This window comes from Erinaceus europaeus, chromosome 2, assembly GCF_950295315.1.
Source record: "Erinaceus europaeus chromosome 2, mEriEur2.1, whole genome shotgun sequence".
NCBI classification, from domain to species: Eukaryota; Metazoa; Chordata; class Mammalia; order Eulipotyphla; family Erinaceidae; genus Erinaceus; species Erinaceus europaeus.
In genome coordinates this window covers 189,999,865-190,018,653 of record NC_080163.1, presented here as the reverse complement: position 1 = coordinate 190,018,653, position 18,789 = coordinate 189,999,865, and the positions used below count along the sequence as shown (strand labels likewise).

Below are 18,789 nucleotides of genomic sequence, written 5' to 3'. Positions count from 1 at the left end.
ATCCTTATGTATTTAGAACACCTATTTATATGGATAGAATCATCTACATTTCCCCCCACTAAATTACTCGGTTTCATACAGTTGTTTACATAACAGGCAAAAGAAGAGGGCAACCGCACCAAAACCTATGGTGCTTAGGGCCTGGGGGCCTAAGTAAGTAAGAGTCCTTGCCAAATCCCGCCCCCTTTTTACTATCGTCCAATGGATTTCCAGCATTTGGGAGGCGAGGTGGGGCGGAACCATACTGTTAGTAAACGCAAAACCACGTGTGGGCGCCGATTTTTTTTCCCCCCGGTCTGCTGTGGCGCGTGCGCACTAGGGTACGCGGCCTGTACGCAAGCGCACACGTTGGAGCGGAAGTGATCTGCCGGCCTGCATGTGAGACTCCGGGCTATGGAGGAGCCCATGCAGACTGAGTCCAAGCTCTGCGCCGAAGCTGGGGCGGACTCTGGTTCCCTGGTTCCCGGCTGCAGCCTCCGGCACTTCGCATGCGAACAGAACTTGTTGTCCCGACCGGATGGCTCTGCCTCTTTCTTGCAAGGTAAGAACTTAGCCCAGATAAGTAGAGCCTGGGGCTATAGCCCGCGCTGGACTTGCAAATCAAGTCTGGAGTTTGGTCCTGGCATTGCCTGTGCCCAGATCATGTCTCATGAAGTAAATCCTTAAGCCTGAGAGGGAGCACAGAGCATTGGGTTCCCAAGAGCATGAGGTCCTGAGTTTGATCTATGGCATCACATGAGTCAGAGGGATGTTCTGGTTCTGTCTCATTAATACATGAATAGTAAACAAATAATACATCTTTAAGGAAAATGCAACCCAAGTGGTAGGGAAGATAGCCTCATGGTTGTGCAAATAGTTTTCCATTCCTGAAGCTCTCAAGTCCAAAATTCCGGCCCCCACATTTCCATAATCCAGAACAGAGCAGTGCTCTATTAAGGAGAAGGGAGCGAACAAAGGAATGAATAGATAAATGCAGTCCAGGGCCAATTCATCCAGAAAGAAAGAAGAAAGACAGCACAGGTTCCATCCGTCCAGAACGTATTTATTTGCAGGATGGACAGTATAATGTACCCAGGATCTGCCACATCCCACTATTGGGGCAACAGGTTCTTCCTGAAACCGGTGCACTTTTTTAAAAAATAAATTTTAAAGTTTATTTATTTTAGATATTGACAAAGAGACGGGGGGGGGGTGGGAGACAGAGACACCTGTAGCACTGCTTCACCAGTTGTGAAGCTTTCCCCTGCAGGTGGGGAGTAGGGGCTTGAACACAGTTCTCTGAACATTATAACAGGTGTGCCACTGTCCACCACCATCACCACCACCCCTTTTCTTTTTTACCAGAGTACTGCTCAGCTATGGCTTATGGTCGTTTAGGGGATTAAAACTGGGACCATGAAGCCTCAGGCATGAGATTCTTTTTATATAACCATTATGCTATCCTCCCAGCCCCCTGATACACATCTTCTTGACCCAGATAGATGTATTTAGTGATATGTATCTTTTCTTCCCAACTAGAAGGGAAACAGTATCCCCACCTCAGTGAGAGAGGGGATGAGCCTTCCATTGGAAAAATCTTAGAGGAGTAAATATCTCCCTTGACTAGATTACTTCCCTGTCTTACAGCCCGTGCTGTCCTGGGTCCTTAAACCCCAGGTAGAGGCAAACTTTTCTATTTTCACTTCATCTTAGATAGAGCTTGAAGGAATCATGTTAAGTGAGAAAAGTCAGAGAAAGATAAATATGGGGTGATCTTGTTATATATACATAATATCTCTTTGTATAAATACCAATCTATTTGTATAAATACCTTGAAGGCAGCCTGGCAGATTACCACTAATAACTTAATTACTCCCTAGGCGGTGGCAGATTTTTTTTTTCCCCTTCTCTGGGTTTTCATTGCTCTGTGATGACATTTTTATATAGAAAGAGAGAGACACAGAGAGGGAGAGACACTCTAGCAGCAAAGCTTCCATGAATGAAGCATGGGCTTGAACTCAGGTGGGTTGTCTCACCAACCTCTGTGGCAGATCTTTTATCCAAACTCCTCTGCTTTTTCAGATGGAGGGTCATGTCTACACCCTTCCAATTACGTAAACATCCTTTTGGCTGGAAAATATGCCTCCATATGAGTAAATATCCTTAAGAGATCTTAGATCTTTTCAGTAAACTGCCCCCTAGCTAAAGGTTTCTCAACTAGATCAACTCATTGGCCCAGATAAATATTCCTCTGACATACACCTAAAGTCTCCCCCCAAATGACTTCTCCCCCTAAATATGGCAGTTCCATTACTACAGTGTTGGAAATGGTTTTGGTGAAAGTTGGTGTATCTTATGTGTAAATAGAGAGAGTAAAAGAGATCACAACATCAAAGCGTCCTTCAATGTAGTAGGGGCCGGCCAGGCTCAAGCCATGGTCTCACACATAACTCTACCAAGGGAACTCTATTAGGTGGGCAGGTGGTAGTGCATCCACTACAGAGCACACATTACCAAGTGAACTATTTTGCCAGCCCAAAAGTCAGTGTATTTCGAAGGCAAAAACCAATACCATCAGTTTGGATTTAGATTAGGAGAATGAACTAGGGTCAGGTCAGCTGTACTAGAGAAAGATGAGGACTGGGCAGAAATAGATAGCATAATGGTTATGCAAAGAGACTCTCATGCCCGAGACTCAGAAGTCCCAAGTTCAATCCCACACACAGTACCATAAGCCAGAGCTGAGCAGTGCTCTGATTTAAAAAAAAAAAAAAAGTTACTTCAACCCTGAACAGAAGTTCATAATGCCCAGAAGATATCATAGTGGTGGTATGAACTGGCTATCAGTATTTGGATCTAGCAGGTCTGGAATTCAGAAGCAAAGCCCCTACCTGGGCATATATAATGTGGAGTTCTTAGACAATATTACAAGTGATTGGTTGGATAGAGTCACTAGGGAAAGGAGTGCAGGGGGGGAAAGAGAAGCAGTCCCAGGACTGAGTAAGCCCTGAGCCTTCTAGCTTAGAGAGGAACTAGCAATACCAGAGAACTGAAGGCAAGAGAAAGAAGGATGCAGCTCATGGGAGCCTACAGAGAGAGAAACCAGAATATTGTGCCTGGGATTAAACCTGGGACCTCAGAACCATTATGCTATCTCACCAGCCCTCTAGTTAATTTTTTAATACTTTTTTTTTTCCCCAGAGCATTGCTCAGCTCTGGTTTATGGTGGTGCAGGGGATTCAACCTGGGACTTCAGAGCCTCAGGCATGAATCTGTTGGCATAACCATTATGCTATCTACCCCCCACCCTAAATACTTTTTTTTTTAATCTTTATTGGATAGAAACAGCTGACATCAAGAGGAAGAAAAAGGGGCCCGGGTGGTGGCTCACCTGGTTGAGCACACGTGTTACAGTGAGTAAGGACACAGGCTCAAGCCCCTGGTCCCCTCCTGCAGGGGCAAAGCTTCATAAATGGTGAAGTAGTGCTACAAATGTCTCTTTGTATCACCCCCTTTCCTCTCAATCTGGCTGTGTCTATACAATAAATAAATAAAGAAAAGAAAGGAAGTGGTTCGGGAGGTGGTGCAGTGGATAAAACATTGGACTCTCAAGCATGAGGTCCCGAGTTCAATCCCCGGCAGCACATGTACCAGAGTGATAACTGGTTCTTTCTCTCTCTCCTATCATTGCTCATGAATAAATAAATAAATTCTTAAAAAAAAAAAAAGAAGAGAGATCACAAATGTTTACAGGATTGTCATCACAGGGGTGCAGAGCTGCATCAGCACACCTCACTGGTTTTTTTTTGTTTGTTTGTTTTTAGTATTTTTATGAGAACAAGGGAGAGACACCAAAGTACCGCTCCCTCCTCGGTGGTATTCCACTCTCTGTCTTTAGTGCTCTCATATGGTGCCAGGGAGAAAACCCAGGGCCTTATGCTAATTTTTTTCTTGTAAAAAAATTTTTTATTGGGGAGTCGGGCTGTAGCGCAGCGGGTTAAGCGCAGGTGGCACAAAGCACAAGGACCAGCATAAGGATCCCGGTTCGAACCCTGGCTCCCCACCTGCAGGGGAGTCACTTCACAGACGGTGAAGCATGTCTGCAGGTGTCTGTCTTTCTCTCCTCCTCTCTGTCTTCCCCTCCTCCATTTCTCTCTGTCCTATCCAACAACGACAACAACAATAATAATAACTACAACAATAAAAAACAACAAGGGCAACAAAAGGGAATAAATAATAAAATAAATATTTAAAAAAAATTTTATTATCTTTATTTATTGGGTAAAAACAGCCAGAAATCAATAGAATACGGGGAGATGGAGATAGAGAGACCTACAGCCGTGCTTCACCACTCATAAAACTTTCCCCCTGTAGGTGGGGACAAGGGGCTCAAACCTGGGTCCCTGGGCACTGTAACGTGCGCTCAACCAGGTGCGCCACCACCTGACCCTGGGCCTCATATTATGAAAGGCATTTTTATTATTATTCTTTTTTTTAATTTAAAGAATTTATTTATTTATTCCCTTTTGTTGCCCTTGTTGTAGTTGTTGTTATTATTAGTCGTCATTGTTGGATAGGACAGAGAGAAATGGAGAGAGGAGGGGAAGATAGTGAAGGGAAGAGAAAGATAGACACCAGCTGACCTGCTTCACCGCTTGTGAAGCGACTCCCCTGCAGGTGAGGAGCCGGGGGCTCGAACCGGGATCCTTACGGCTGTCCTTGCGCTTTGCGCCACGTGCACTTAACCCGCTGCGCTACTGCCCGACTCCCTATTATTATTCTTATACTTGATAGGACAGAGAGAAGTTGACAGGGAAAGAGAAAGATAGATACCTGTAGGTGGGGTGCAGGGGCCTGAACCCAGGTCCTTGCTCATGATAATATGTGCACACTTAACTGAATATACCACCACCCAGCCCCCTGAAAGGCATATTCTCTGCCCACTGAGCTACCTTCCCAGCTCCCTGGAGTTGCTGAAAAAGTGGGAAGCAAAGAAGTGCAGGCAGGTAGTGAGGACTCCTGCCATGCTCTCTCCCCAGGCGACACCTCAGTCCTGGCGGGTGTGTACGGGCCAGCAGAGGTGAAAGTCAGCAAGGAGATCTTCAACAAGGCCACGCTGGAAGTGATCCTGAGGCCCAAGATCGGGCTGCCAGGTAAGGACCCAGCTGGGTCTCCAGACACCTAGTCCCTGGTCCAACCCTCCAGCCTGTGTACTCTAATATTTATTTATTTATTCCCCTTTCTTTGTTGCTGCTGTTTTTTATTATTGTTGTTATTGATGTTGTCGTTGATAGATAGGACAGAGAGAAATGGAGAGGGGGGAGAGAAAGAGAGACACCTGCAGACCTGCTTCACTACTTGTGAAGCAACCCTCCTGCAGGTGGGGAGCCGGGGGCTCTAACCGGGATCCTTAAGCCAGTCCTTGCGCTTTGCACCACCTGGACTTAACCTGCTGTGCTACCACCCGATTCCCCCTTTCCTCTTTCTTAAGCTCCCTGTCTCTGGGCCTCTCTGTCCAGGTTTCATCAGTTCTCTTCTTTTTATTAACCAGTTTATGGCATTGCTGGGGATTGGACCTGGGACCTTTGGTGCTTCCAGCATGCATGAATGTTGTTTTTTTTTAATTTCTTTATTGGGGGGATTAATGTTTTACAGTCCACAGTAAATGCAAGTTTGTACATGCATAGCATTTCTCAGTTTCCACATAACAATACAGCCCCCACTAGGTCCTCTGTTATCCTTTTCCAGCAACTGTACTCTCCCCCCAACCCACACCAGAGTCTTTTACTTTGGAGCAATACACTTTTTTTTTTTTTTGCCACCAGGGCTATTGCTGGGGCTCAGTGCCTGCACAACAATACCACTGCTACTGTTGGCCTTTTTTTCTTTGTTTGATAGGACACAGAGAATTTGAGAGGGGAGGGAGAGAGACACATATACGATTTGTTTCACCTCTCATGAAGCTTCCCCCTGCAGGTGGGGAGCAGGGGCTCAAACCCAGATCCTTTCACACTGTAATGTGTGCACTTAGCCGGGTGCACCACCGCCCAGACTCCTGAAAATCTTTTTGTGTAACCATTATGCTAGCTAGCTCCCTGGCCCTTGTTACTTTTTTTTTTCACTAGAGCTCTGCTCAGCTCTGGCTGATGGTGGGGCTGAGGATGGAACCTGGGACCTTGAAGCCTCAAGCATGAAAGGCTTTTGTATCATCATTATACCATCTCCCTGAGGCTCTCCCTTATTTCCTTTAACATGCTTACAGAGCTACAGGGCACGGCAGGCAGCAGCTGCCTGTGGGAGTCTGGGAAACCCAGTGGCAGGGATGGGCTGGGACGGGTACTGGCCCTTCTTCCCCTCCCTTCCAGAAAGCCTGTCCATGCAGGGACCTGTGCCAGCCTGTGCACACCCTGCCCTGAAGGCTGGGGTGGGGCCCCAGGAGGTGGGGCAGGTGGAAGATTGATCTGGCCCACCCCAATTTCTCCAGGAGTGGCAGAGAAGAGCCGGGAGCGCCTGATCAGGAACACTTGTGAAGCTGTGGTGCTGGGTGCCCTGCACCCCAGAACCTCCATCACCATGGTACTACAGGTTGTCAGTGATGCAGGCTCTGTATCCTTTCCCCCTAGGCCGCCGCCTCCTCTTCCAGGACCTCCTTGATGACCACATGCTGATGGGTGTGGGTGTGTGTGTGTGTGTGTCTGTCTGTCTGTCTGTCTGCAAACACCCAGAAGGCACCCTTTTGCTGAAAGAATGAATGCAGAGTGATTGCTTGCTACAAGTCAGTCATTGTTCTGAGGGCCCTGCATACTTTAGTCATTTCACCTGCACAGCACAGGAAACAGGTGCCATTATGTGCTCTGTGCTCCACATGAAGAAACCAAGGCTTCACAAGGTCAGCTCACTTACTTGGTTAAGTCTCGGGGCCAGGACTTAAGCCCAGGCCATCTGGTTCTAAAGCACAAGACCCTTGACCAATGGGCCTTGTTGTGTTTTGTTTGTTTCACAGAAAGAGAAATTGAGGGGCTGAGTGGTGGCACACCTGGTTGAGCGCACATGTTACAATGTACAAGGACCTGGATTTGAGCCCCCAGACCCCACTTGCAGAGGGAAAGCTTCTCAAGCGGTAAAGCGGGGCTGCAGGTTGGTCTCTTCCCACCCCCGTCTCCTCCTACCCTCTCGATTTCTGACTGTCTATCCAATAAATATAGTAAATTTAAAAAAAAAAAAATTGAAAGAGAAATTGAGGAGGAGAGCAAGAGACACAGAACTGCTGTGCTATTCATGACCCTCCCTGCAGGTGGAGGTTAGGTGCTTGAGCCCGGGTCCTCATGCATTGTAGTTCACCCAACCAGTTGCACCGTACCCCAACCCTGGGCCTTCATGTGTTGCCCGGGTTTCAAATGAAAGTTGAGACGCAGAGAGGGGAAGCCCCTTGCTCGTGTTTGGTCACACACCGCTGGGAGACAGCAGAAGCAGGCTGGGTGGTTCTGAAGCTGGGCCCTTACCTGCTCTGGTAGGCCCAGAAATGGAAGACTTGAGGAAACTGAGGCAGGGCCAGCTGTCTGACTTCTAACCTGAGCTACTTGTTGCCATGCCACACCCCTGCCTTGGACTAGGCTCCTTGAGGCCACTCCTTCCTCTGTGACCCTCCGCTCTGTCACCTAGTAGTTCTGTTGGCTAGATTATCAGGTTCCAGGCCAGCCTCCCCCACCTGGGAGAAGTTTCTTTTTTCTTTTAATTTTTTAATATTTATTCCCTTTCGTTGTTTTATTGTTATAGTTATACTGTTGTTGTTGTCATTGGATAGGACAGAGAAATGGAGAGAGATGGGGAAGACAGAGAGGGGAGAGAAAGATAGACACCTGCAGACCTGCTTCACCGCTTGTGAAGCAACTCCCCTACAGGTGGGGAGCCAGGGGCTCGAACCAGGATCCTTATGTTGGTCCTTGGACTTTACACCACATGTGCTTAACCTGCTGCACTACTGCCCGACTCCCCTGGGAGAGGTTTCTTGCCCCCTCCTCCCTCAGTTTCCTCAACTGTGCTTAAACTCGTACCTGTCAACTGTCATTAAGGACTTAGTGTAACACATGAGGCTCAAAGAGAAAGTCCCATCTATTCCATCCAGCTCACATAGCTGAGAGGTGGCCAAGTTAAGTCAAGAACTCAAGGGGACTCAGTCCCAAAGCCAGTTAGAGCTGCTCTGCATCCTGCCTTTCTGTGATGGATTAGTGATGTCTGCCGCAGACACCAGCAGGGTGAATGGAGGCACAGAACAGCCTGCAAGCCACCCTCACAATAGAATTGCTTCTTAACCACCCTCTGTGACACTCAGCTCCTCGCCTGCTGCCTGAACGCTGCCTGCATGGCACTGGTGGATGCAGGTTTGCCCATGCGGGCCTTATTCTGCGGGGTCACCTGTGCCCTGGACTCTGAAGGGACGCTCACACTGGACCCCACAGCCAAGCAAGAAAAGGTAGGTATGACAGCCAGGGTGGTGAAGGACTAGACAAACACCTCAATCTCAGCTGGCCAACTAAGCTCCAGGAACCCGGAAATTTCAAAACCATCAAGATTCCCTTTCAAGATTCATTTCTTTACTGCTTTTTTTTTTTTTAAGATTTTATTTATGAATGAGAAAGGAGGTGAGAGAGAAAGAACCAGACAGCACTCTGGTACATATGTTGCTGGGGATTGAACTCAGTACCTCATGTCAGCATGTCTAACCATAGTGTCACCTTCTGGGCCACACTCCCACCTTTTTTCTAGCCAGCATATCTCTTGGAACTGCAGCTAGCCCTTCAGACCCTCATAAAAGGCTTCCCTCATAAAAGGCTCAAAAATGCAGACCAAGAGGTGACAATAGATCAGATATGGATTCTCAAGAATTAGGTTTTGGGGCCGGGTGGTGGCGCACCTGGTTGAGCGCACACATATAGTTCTCAAGGACCCAGGTTCGAGCCCGTTCCCCACCTGCAGGGGTAAAGCTGCGAGTGGTGAAACAGTGTTGCAGGTGTCTGTCTCTCTCCCCTTCCCTCTTGACTTCTGGCTTTCTCTATATCTAATAAATAAGTAAAGATAATAAAAAGTAAAAATTTTAAAAAAGATAATTCTGTCTAAAAAAAAAAGAATTAGGTTCTGAATTTGATGCGTTATATCACATGTGCCAGAGTACATAACCTTTATGCTATCTACTCCTGCCTCTCTCCCCCTCTTGTCTCCCTCTCCCCGCTCAGTTTCTCTCTATATTGTCTAATAAAAGTATAAAATAAAAAATGGCTGTTGGAAGTAGTGGATTTGTAAATGTAGGCACCAAGCCCCAGTGATAACCCTGGTGGCAATAAAAAAAAAAAAAAGTGAAAGGAAGCAAATTAGGTGAGGAAATTAGAACTTTGTGGCCACACAAAGTAGCTCATTTAGATAGTATGCTGCTTTGCCACGAGTGTGACCCAGGTTCGAGCCTGTTTTGAAGGAAGCTTCACTGCTGTGGTTGGTCGGTGTGTCTGCCTCTGCCTTTTGTCTCTAAAAAACAAAAAAGACATCTGGGTTTGCCTTGGCCCTGGCTGCTGGTGTCTAGAGACCATCCCTCCATTTATGGCTTGTGTGGCACTGCTGTTGGCATAGCCCTGCCTCCTGTCAGAGTGAGGACTGGGCTATGGCTCCCCTGCTGCAAGACCCCACCAGATTACATGGAGAACCTGACAGGAGGTGGTACAGTGGATAAAGCATAGAACCTGCTCCATCATGAGGTCCTGAGTTCAATTCTCAGCAGCACATGTATCAGAGTGATGTCTGGTTCTTTCTCCCCTTAAAAAAAAAAAAAAAAGAACCTGGGGTCCAGGTGGTAGTGCAGCGGGTTAAGCACACATGGCACAAAGCTCAAAGACCAGAGTAAGGATCCCAGTCAAGTCCCCGGCTTCCCACCTGCAAGGGGGTCACTTCACAGGTGGTGAAGCAGGTCTGCAGGTGTCTTTCTGTCTCTGAATCTGTCTTTCCCATCATCTCTCTATTTCTCTCTGTCCTATCCAACAACAGTAGCAATAACAATGATAAACAACAAAGGCAACAAAAGGGAAAAAATAGCCTCCAGGAGCAGTGGATTTCACCGAACCCCAGTGATAAGCCTGAAGGCAGAAAAAAAAAAAAAAAAAAAACCTAATTGACAAGGGAATCTGGGAAATTTCTAGTTCCTGACCCCTGAGGTTCAGAGTTTGAAGGGGACACAGGACAGGAGAACACTGACAACCAAGTAAATGACTGACTGCACTGTGGGGCAGGAGTCCCATGCTTGGGAGCCCCTCTCAGAACCATATGGTTGGTTGTGGGGAGCAGTTCTAGAAAGGCAAGACTGGGCCAGGACATGGCTCAGTGGGTAGAAGCATAACTTTCCATTCTCATGCCTGAAACTCTGACTTTGATCCCAACACCACATGGGAGCACATAGACAGTGTGTAGGGAACTCCATGGATGGTAGAGCAGTGCTTTGGTATTCTTCCACCTCGCACTCCTCATTTTCTGGGGCTCCCCCCCTTATTTTTCTTCTCTCTTTAAAAAAATTTTTTTTTATTATCTTTATTTATTGGATAGAGACAACCAGAAATTTTAGAGGAAGGGGGAGAGAGACACCTGCAGCCATGCCTCACCACTTGTGAAGCCTTCTCCCTGCAGGTGGGGATTAAGGGCTTGAGCTCAGGTCCTTGCACATGGTAATATGTGCGCTCAACCAGGTGTGCCACCACCTGGCTCCTGCCTCTCTCGATTTCTCTCTAATATATATATATCAGACTGGGGGACCTAGGAGAGTGGCACAACAGGACTTGTAAGTACAAGGTCTGGCTTGACCCCTAGCACTGTGTATGCCAAAGTAATGCTCTAGTTCTCTTTCTCTCATTAATTGATTTTTTTTTTTCCTGTTTCCATCAAAATCCTTGGGGTTTCACTCCTTAAGGCCAACTTCTTCAGATAGAGACAAGGAGATAGAGAAAGACACCATAGCACTAAACCTTTCTTGATTTTTCTTTTTTAAAATATGTTATTTTAGTGAGAGAAATACAGAGAGGCTGAGAGACTAGAGCACTCCTCAGCTCTGGCTTAAGGTGTTGATGGGGACTGACCTGGGACCTCAGCCTCAGGCATGAGAGGTGTTTTTTTTTTTTTGGTTTTTTTGCAGAACCATTATGCTGTCTCCCCAGCCCAGCACTGAAGCTTTCCCCCAAGTAGTAGAGTCTGGGCTCTACTCTGGGTTACACATGGCAAAGCAGGTGCCTTCCCAGGTGAGCTATCTTTTTATCATTATTATTATTCCCTTTTGTTGCCCTTGTTTTATTGTTGTAGTTATTATTGTCATCGTCGTTGATGTCATCATTGTTGGATAGGGCAAAGAGAAATGGAGAGAGGAGGGGAAGACAGAAGGGGAGAAAAAGACACCTGCAGACCTGCTTCACCACTGCAAAGCAACCTCCTTGCAGGTGGGGAGCCAGGGGCTCAAACCAGGATCCTTATGCCAGTCCTTGCGCTTAACCTGCACTTAACCCATTGCACTACCACCCAATTTCCCTCAGGTAAACTGTCTTACCAGCCTAACAGATTTTTTTTTCCTCAAAAAATTGGGCCAGGGCCAGAGCTTACCAGTATCACACATGCAGAAGGCATTGGTTCCTTTCCAAGCACTAGATTTAAGAAAAAAAAGTAAGGCAGAGATCCATTCTCTGGGGAAGCAGAGAAGTGTCATGTGTGTCATGTAGACAGAAAATCATCTACAGTAAATCCTCACTTAACACTATCAATAGGTTCTTGGAAATTGACTTAAAGCCCAACAGCATATACTAAATAGAACCAGGCCATTTTGCAACGTTGCATTCTTTTTTTCTCGTTAGTGTTGTAATGAAGAGTTACAACAGTATTATTCATCCATGAACCTGGCTGTGTACTCAGTACCACAGTGCCAAACTGGGAGAGGCAAGGCCCCCCTCTCTAGTTATTTATTGCCACCAGGGTTATTGCTGGGGCATGACGAATCTACCACTCCCAGTGGCTTTTTTTTTTTTTTCACCACAGCACTCCTCAGCTCTGGATTGTGGTGATGCAGGGACTGAGCCTGGGACTTTGAGGCCTCAGGCATGAAAGTCTTTCACATAGCCATTATGCTATCTCCCCCACCTGCTTCTCTTTTTTTAAGGATTTATTTTATTTAAGATGAGAAAGAGAGAGACACCAGAGCATCACTCAGATACTTGCTGGGAATTGAGCTGAGAACCTGGAGCACATGAATCCAGTGCTCTCCCAGTTGAGCCATCTTCCCAGTCACAGCAAGTGCTTTTTTGGGGGCCAGCTATGGTTGTTATCTAGGTCCCAGCACCCACCCCACCCCAACCCCCAAAATAAAACCACCTTCTGTCTCTTGTCCCTAGGAGGCCAGAGCAGTCCTGACCTTTGCGCTCGACAGTGTGGAACGGAAGCTGCTGATGTCCACCACCAAGGGGCTCTACTCTGACGCTGAGGTACCAGTTTGCACATAGGGACAAAAGGCAGATTTTTTTTTTTAATAGACATTAGGCAGGGTTTCATTTGTTCTCTTTGTGATTTATTCATATTGTGTGTTGTGCCTGTTCTCATTTTTGTTGTTTATTTTTCCCAGAGCACTGCTCGACTCTGGCTAATGGTGGTGCAGGGGGGACTGAACCTAAGACCTTGGAGCCTCAGGCATGTCTTTGCCTAAAACCATTATGCGACACACACACACCCAAAAGCCAGATCCTAACTGGGCTCGCACCCCAACTAGGCCCTGTACCCTGACAAGAGAGCCCTGTCCTCACATCTCGTTTCGTAGTAGAGGTAGTAGCAGAATCTTTTCTGGGTACTTTAAGGAAAACTCAGTTCCTGAGGAAAATAAAGTTGAAGTCAGAAGTGAAGCTCCCCAGAAATCCTGGCCTCTGAAGAAGAGAGCTCAGAAATCTGGTCCCAGTGATCTCCAAGAGCAGCTTTTTCATAGCAACATGAGGAGCTAATTATTTTATTTTAATGAAAGAGTCAGAAAGACCAGAGCACTGCTCAGCTCTGGCTAGTGGTGGTGCTGGGGGAAGGCAGGGGAGATTGAACCTGGGACCTCAGAGCCTCGGGTCTGTTGCAGAACCATTATGCTATCTCCCCAGCGCCCTACAACTAATTCTTAACGCTGATAACTTTTCTATGACCCGCACACAAATGGTGTTACAAATATGCCTGGAGTCTCTCTCAAAACTATGGGCTCACAGGCCTATGACTTAAACTCCAAATCGCTGTAGTTGCCTGAGCTCCAAGGTTAAGGGGTGGTTCTGTGAGGTTGGGGTCTCTCAGGTGTCAGGTTGCCCCAGATGGCTCTGAGGTCCTGGAGCTGCCAGGACCAGTCACTTGCTCTTCTGCTTTAAGAGCCCAGGAAGGAAGAGAGGAGGCAGTGCGCTTAGAGCAATCCCCGCACCAGCTGCCTGGCCTGGGGTGCATTGGGGGAGGGGAGGGCTGGAAGTGAAAGGGCTTGTGTCAGGTTTTAGGTCTCTGGGAAGGGTTAGGGGAATATCTTGCACCAGCTAGGCTGGAGGTCTATGTGGGGAGGCCTGCAGTGCCCCTAGTACTGACCAGTCTCCCCTTCCCAGCTCCAGCAGTGCCTGGCTGCAGCCCAAGCAGCTGCGCAACACGTCTTCCGCTTCTACCGGGAATCACTGCAGAGGCGTTACTCCAAGAGCTGAGGCAGGCTGGGGCAGGCCACCCCTCCTGCTCCCGCCCCCGCCCCCGCCACCCACTACCTCCAGCGCAAAGAAGACCCATGGCCCAGCTTTGCCTCTCTGTCCCATCAGCCCAGATGAGCAAGCGAGCTCGTGGTCCCGTGGCTGCAGGGGCCCTCGACCTGCTGAGAACTTGGCTACAGTCCTCTCCCCGGCTCAGGAAAACTACCAGAACCACACCTTGGTTGAACCTACTCATTCTACACAGCTATACTTTTAACACAAGGGAAGGACCAGAACACTGCTCCATCCAGCCTGAGCACCCGCAGGGAGCAAGACCCAGATCCCGTGTTCCAGAGCCCACAAGTCAATAAACAAAATAAAGGTGTTGAACTGCTGATGGTGGTGGGTGCTGTGAAATCTATACAAAGCAGTCAGGAGGAGCTTGGGGAGGAGAAACTGAACACATCAGTCAAGGTTCCCTGATTGGGGCAGGTGGGGTTTGCATCTGAGAGGAGCCCAGGAGGTAGCTAAGGAGTGAGTGGTGGGTGAGCCTGGGAAGGGACCTGCACAAATTGAGGGGCCAGCAAGGCAACCGTTGTACCTGGAGGAGAAGAGAGAGGAGGTGCCGGGGAGGGAACAGTATGGGCCTGGGGAGCTGACTCAGCGCTGCTCCCAGCAGGTCTCTTCCCCTAAAGGTGTGGTGGCTGTAACAGTCCCTGTTTGAAGATGAGGAGACAAGCTCAGAAGGAGTGAGCTGCCAGTCATCAGTCACCTAGCGCTTGCCAGCACCCTCTAAACTGCAGTTCCTCCTCTAACCAGAAGTGGTTAGGGTCCACTGGTTCTGGTCATTGCTGACCACACCAAGGGATGTTTGGAAATACAGGGAGGGCAAGGGTTCTTTAGATGCCATTTGACTGCTTCTCTCAGATTCAATGGACAGAGAGCAAGAGCATTCGAGCCTCCCACAAAGGATAACCAACCCGCAGCTGAGTCCACATAACCATCAGGTCCCCTGGGCCACGGTGGCCTGAGCTGATGAGAAAAATGACTTGTCCAGCAGGTCCTCTGCTTGTGCTTCACGAGCTCAGACTTGCTCACACAATTCCCACAGTCACCTGCCTTCAGTGGGTGTCATTTTGGTCTCCACTAACCAGGAAGGAAACACCAAAGTATATTCAGCTTGAAACTGCAAGAAAGAGAGTCCTGGTAGTGGCACACACGTGTTACAATGTGCAAGGACCTCAGTTCAAGTCCCTAGACCCCACCTTAAGGGGAAAGCTTCTCAAGCAGTAAAACAATGTAGCAGGTCTCTTCCCCTTCCCTCTCAAATTTTCTGTCTCCAATAAGTAAATACAGTATTTTTTAAAAGAAAAAATTACAAGACACTCAGGAGCATCAAATAGGGAGCAGTGTTTGCTTCTAATAAGACTGGCTGGAATGGCATTAAATGGAATGAGGAAACTCAACAACCTACCCATTACTCAGTAACATCAGGGCCCGGGTAATCAACACTTTCCACATATATGCCTCCGCCAGCTCTCACGACAGATGTGTTGTGCCTGCCTGGGTGCTGGCAGTTTGGCACCTGAAGGCTCACTCCCACCTGCTACCAATCTCAGGCAGTTTAAAGAGTCTGCCTTCCATTAGGTAAGCCAGTTAGAGAGCTCTAGGGTCCCTGTGAAGGGGGGTCCTGCACAAAGTGAAGACCGCAGACAAGGAGGGTCAGAGATGGAGACCACACCACTCACTTAATCTGAGCCAGTTCTGCCATTTGCTGGATAGAGCTCAGAAGGGAACTGCCATTTATATCTATGACCCATTTGTACCCCACACCACAGCTCCAGTGTGTGGGGAACAGAAGTTCCATTTGCAGGGGAGGGAAAAAATGAGGTGCAGAGCCCGTAAGTGGCACATCTGGTAAAAGCACACATATGACCATATACAAGAAGCCAGGTTCAAGACCCCGGGCCTCACCTGCAGTGGGGAAGCTTCAAGAGCAGCAGAGCAATGCTGCAGATGTTTTTCTCCCCCTCTGTTTCTCTTTATATAAAAAGAAATCAAGAGTAGAGGTACTTGGTTGAGCTCGTACATTACAGCATGCAAGGGCTCTGGTTCAAGCCCCTGGCCCCCTTTCTCCTCCTCTCAATTTCTCTCTGCCCTATCAAATAAAATAAAAATAAAAAAATAAGGGGAGTTGGGTGATAGCGCAGTGGGTATAAGCACATGTGGCGCAAAGCACAAGGACAGGTGTAAGTATCCTGGTTCCAGCCCCCAGCTCCCCACCTGCAGGGGAGTTGCTTCACAGGCAGTGAAGCAGGTCTGTAGGTGTCTTATATTTCTCTCCCCCTCTCTGTCTTCCCCTCCTCAATTTCTCTCTGTCCTAGCCAACAACGACATCAATAACAACAATAATAATAATTACAACAGTAATAAAACAACAAAGGCAACAAAGGGGGAAAAAACAAATAAAAAAAGGATATGTGAATTTCCAATGGAGGGGATAGGATATGGCACTCTGGTGGTGGGAACTGGATAAATTGTACCCCTCATCCCACAATCTTTCCAATCATTATTAAATCACTAATAAAAAAAAGTTGAAAGGTAAGTAAACACAAAGCAGAACTTGGACTGGGTTTGCTGTATTGTAACAAGGTAAGACTCTGGAGTGGGAGATGGGGGTCCAGGTCCTGCAACATGATGTCAGAGGAGGACCTAAAGGGGGTTGTATTGTTATGTGGAAAACTGAGAAATGTTACACATGTACAGACTACTGTATTTTACTGTTGACTGTATACCATTAATTCCCAATAAAGGAAAAAAGAAGCCTCAAATTACAAATATTCACTCCAGAAAATAATAAGTCCGGGGACCTAGCTTTCTTCCTCTATCAATGGCCCTGGCTGGCTGTGAGAGCGTCTCCACCCCTCACAAGTGTCTGGATCAAACTGTACCCTCGGCCCCTCTTTCCCTCGTCTGGGGGGATCCCCATCCCCTTTCCCCCACATGAACAGACAGTTTGGCTGCAAAGAGCGGTTGTTATTTAATCTCACACCACGGTCACCGGGAAAGGGGTCAGCTGTCCAGAGGGCTCTGGGCTCCTGCCGCTGCTGTCGTCCATCCAGACCCTCCGCTCCGCCCACAGACGAGTACACGCTGGGCTGCCCGCCTCTGGATCCACTTGGGGGCCACGGGGCCACTAGGGTGGGCCCCGGGAGGCCAGGTAGGCTGCCAGCATTACCAGGGCCGCCGTGTACATGCACAGGCCCAGCCCCACAGCCAGGACTCCCAGCAGGCAGGCACAGCGGGAGGCGGCCCCTGCCCCTTGCATGTCTACCTTGGCCCAAGTTTTGTTGGTCTGTGAAGGGGTTGGGGGCAGTGATTCAGGCATGCCTCTCAGCCCAACCTGCTTCTCAGAACCCCACCCAGCCCCTTGACCTGGTCCTCCTCCGCCCAGCACATACATGCATCCATTCACTTTTTTTTTTAAATTTTATTTATTTATTCCCTTTTGTTGCCCTTGTTGTTTTATTGTTGTAGTTATTATTGCCGTCGTTGTTGGATAGGACAGAGAGAAACGGAGAGAGGAGGGGAAGACAGAGAGAGGGAGAGAAAGATAGACACCTGCAGACCTGCTTCACCGCCTGTGAAGCGACTCCCCTGCAGGTGGGGAGCCGGGGTTCGAACCGGGATCCTTATGCCGGTCCTTGTGCTTTGCGCCACCTGCGCTTAACCCGCTGCACTACAGCCCGACTCCCCTTTTTTTTTTTTTAAGGAGCACTGCTCAGATCAGGTTATGGTGGTGCTGGGGATTGAACCTGGGACTATAGAGCCTCAGGCATGAGAGTCTCTTTGCATAATTACTACTATCTCCCCTGCACCCTCATTTACTCTTTCTTTTTTCCTTCCTTTCTTTCTTTCTCCCTTTCTTTCTTTTACCAGAGCATTGTTCAACTCAGATTATAGTGGTGCTGGGGGTTGAACCTGGGACTCTGTAACCTCGGGCATGAGAGTCTGTTTGCATAATCACTTGCTATACTATCCCCCCCACATACACACACACCTTCCTTCATGTTCTAAAATGTTCTAAAAGCAGAGCATTACTCTGGATCAGGCACTGGCTACATGAAGCTGTACCAAAAATACACAGGCCAGAAAGGGGACTTGGTGGTATATGACTTGCATGTTGTGAGACCCCGGGCCAGATCTCTGGCCCCCACACAGGAGCACCAAGAATAGAGACCAGGGGAGCTCCCTGGATGGTGGCGTGGTGCCCTGGTACTTCTTCCTCTTACAAAAATATATAATATCCAATAGGTTAGTCTGGGAGATGCCGCAGTGGCTACAGCTTTGACATGAGGTCATGATTTCTGTGTCAAGCATGAAATATGCCAGGGTGGTTCTATCTCTCCTCTCAAGAGGCACCCATAGCACTGCTTCACCACTCGTGACACTTATCTCCTACTAGTGGGGACTAGGGCCTGAAACCTGGGTCCTTATGCACTGTAAAGTGTGTGCTCTGCTGGGTGTGCCACAGCCCAACCCAATCAATCTTTTAAATATAAGTAGATATATTTATAAGTGGTCCAGCAGGTGGCACAGAAAACAGCTACAGTACCTGCAAGTATGAGGTCCCCATTTGTTTTTTTTTAACTTTTTAAATATTTTATTTATTTATTTTCCCTTTTGTTGCTCATTTTTTATTGTTGTTGTAGTTATTATTGTTGTTATTAATGTTGTCATTGTTGGATAGGACAGAGAGAAATGGAGAAAAGAGGGGAAGACAGAGGGGAAGAGAAAGACACCTGCAGACCTGCTTCACCGCCTGTGAAGTGACTCCGCTACAGGTGGGGAGCCGGGGCTCTAATTGGGATTCTTCAGCCAGTCCTTGCGCTTTGCGTGCTTAACCCGCTACACTACCACCTGATGGCCTGAGGTCCCCATTTGAAGCCTCCACAACTCATGTGCCAAAATGATGCTTTGTTGAGCACGGGTTTCAAAGCTCAAGGACCCAGGTTTGAGCCCCTGATCTCCACCTGCAGGGGAAAAGCTTTGCGAGTGGTGAAGCAGGGCAGCAAGTCTCTGACTCTCTCCCCCTCTATCACCCTTTTCCATC

At 48.0% G+C, this 18,789-nt stretch overlaps 2 protein-coding genes across 3 annotated transcripts in view; one reads left to right on the top strand and one right to left on the bottom strand.

Annotated features, from left to right (window-relative positions):
- The first annotated feature begins 342 nt into the window (after nt 1-342).
- On the top strand, nt 343-14,071 carry EXOSC5 (exosome component 5). Its single transcript, XM_007536589.3, has 6 exons — nt 343-541; nt 5,019-5,132; nt 6,464-6,585; nt 8,312-8,452; nt 12,387-12,476; nt 13,605-14,071. The coding sequence occupies exons 1-6, from the start codon at nt 394-396 to the stop codon at nt 13,695-13,697; spliced, it is 708 nt and encodes a 235-aa protein (XP_007536651.1). The 5' UTR covers nt 343-393; the 3' UTR covers nt 13,698-14,071.
- A 2,626-nt stretch (nt 14,072-16,697) lies between these two features.
- TMEM91 (transmembrane protein 91) overlaps nt 16,698-18,789 on the bottom strand; it is a 38,394-nt gene continuing 36,302 nt past the window's right edge. For both annotated transcript variants that reach the window (XM_007536590.2, XM_060186029.1), the window contains exon 4: nt 16,698-17,031. In XM_007536590.2, coding sequence (XP_007536652.2) covers nt 16,873-17,031 — 159 coding nt within the window. In that variant the 3' untranslated portion in view covers nt 16,698-16,872. The remainder of the gene's footprint in view (nt 17,032-18,789) is intronic.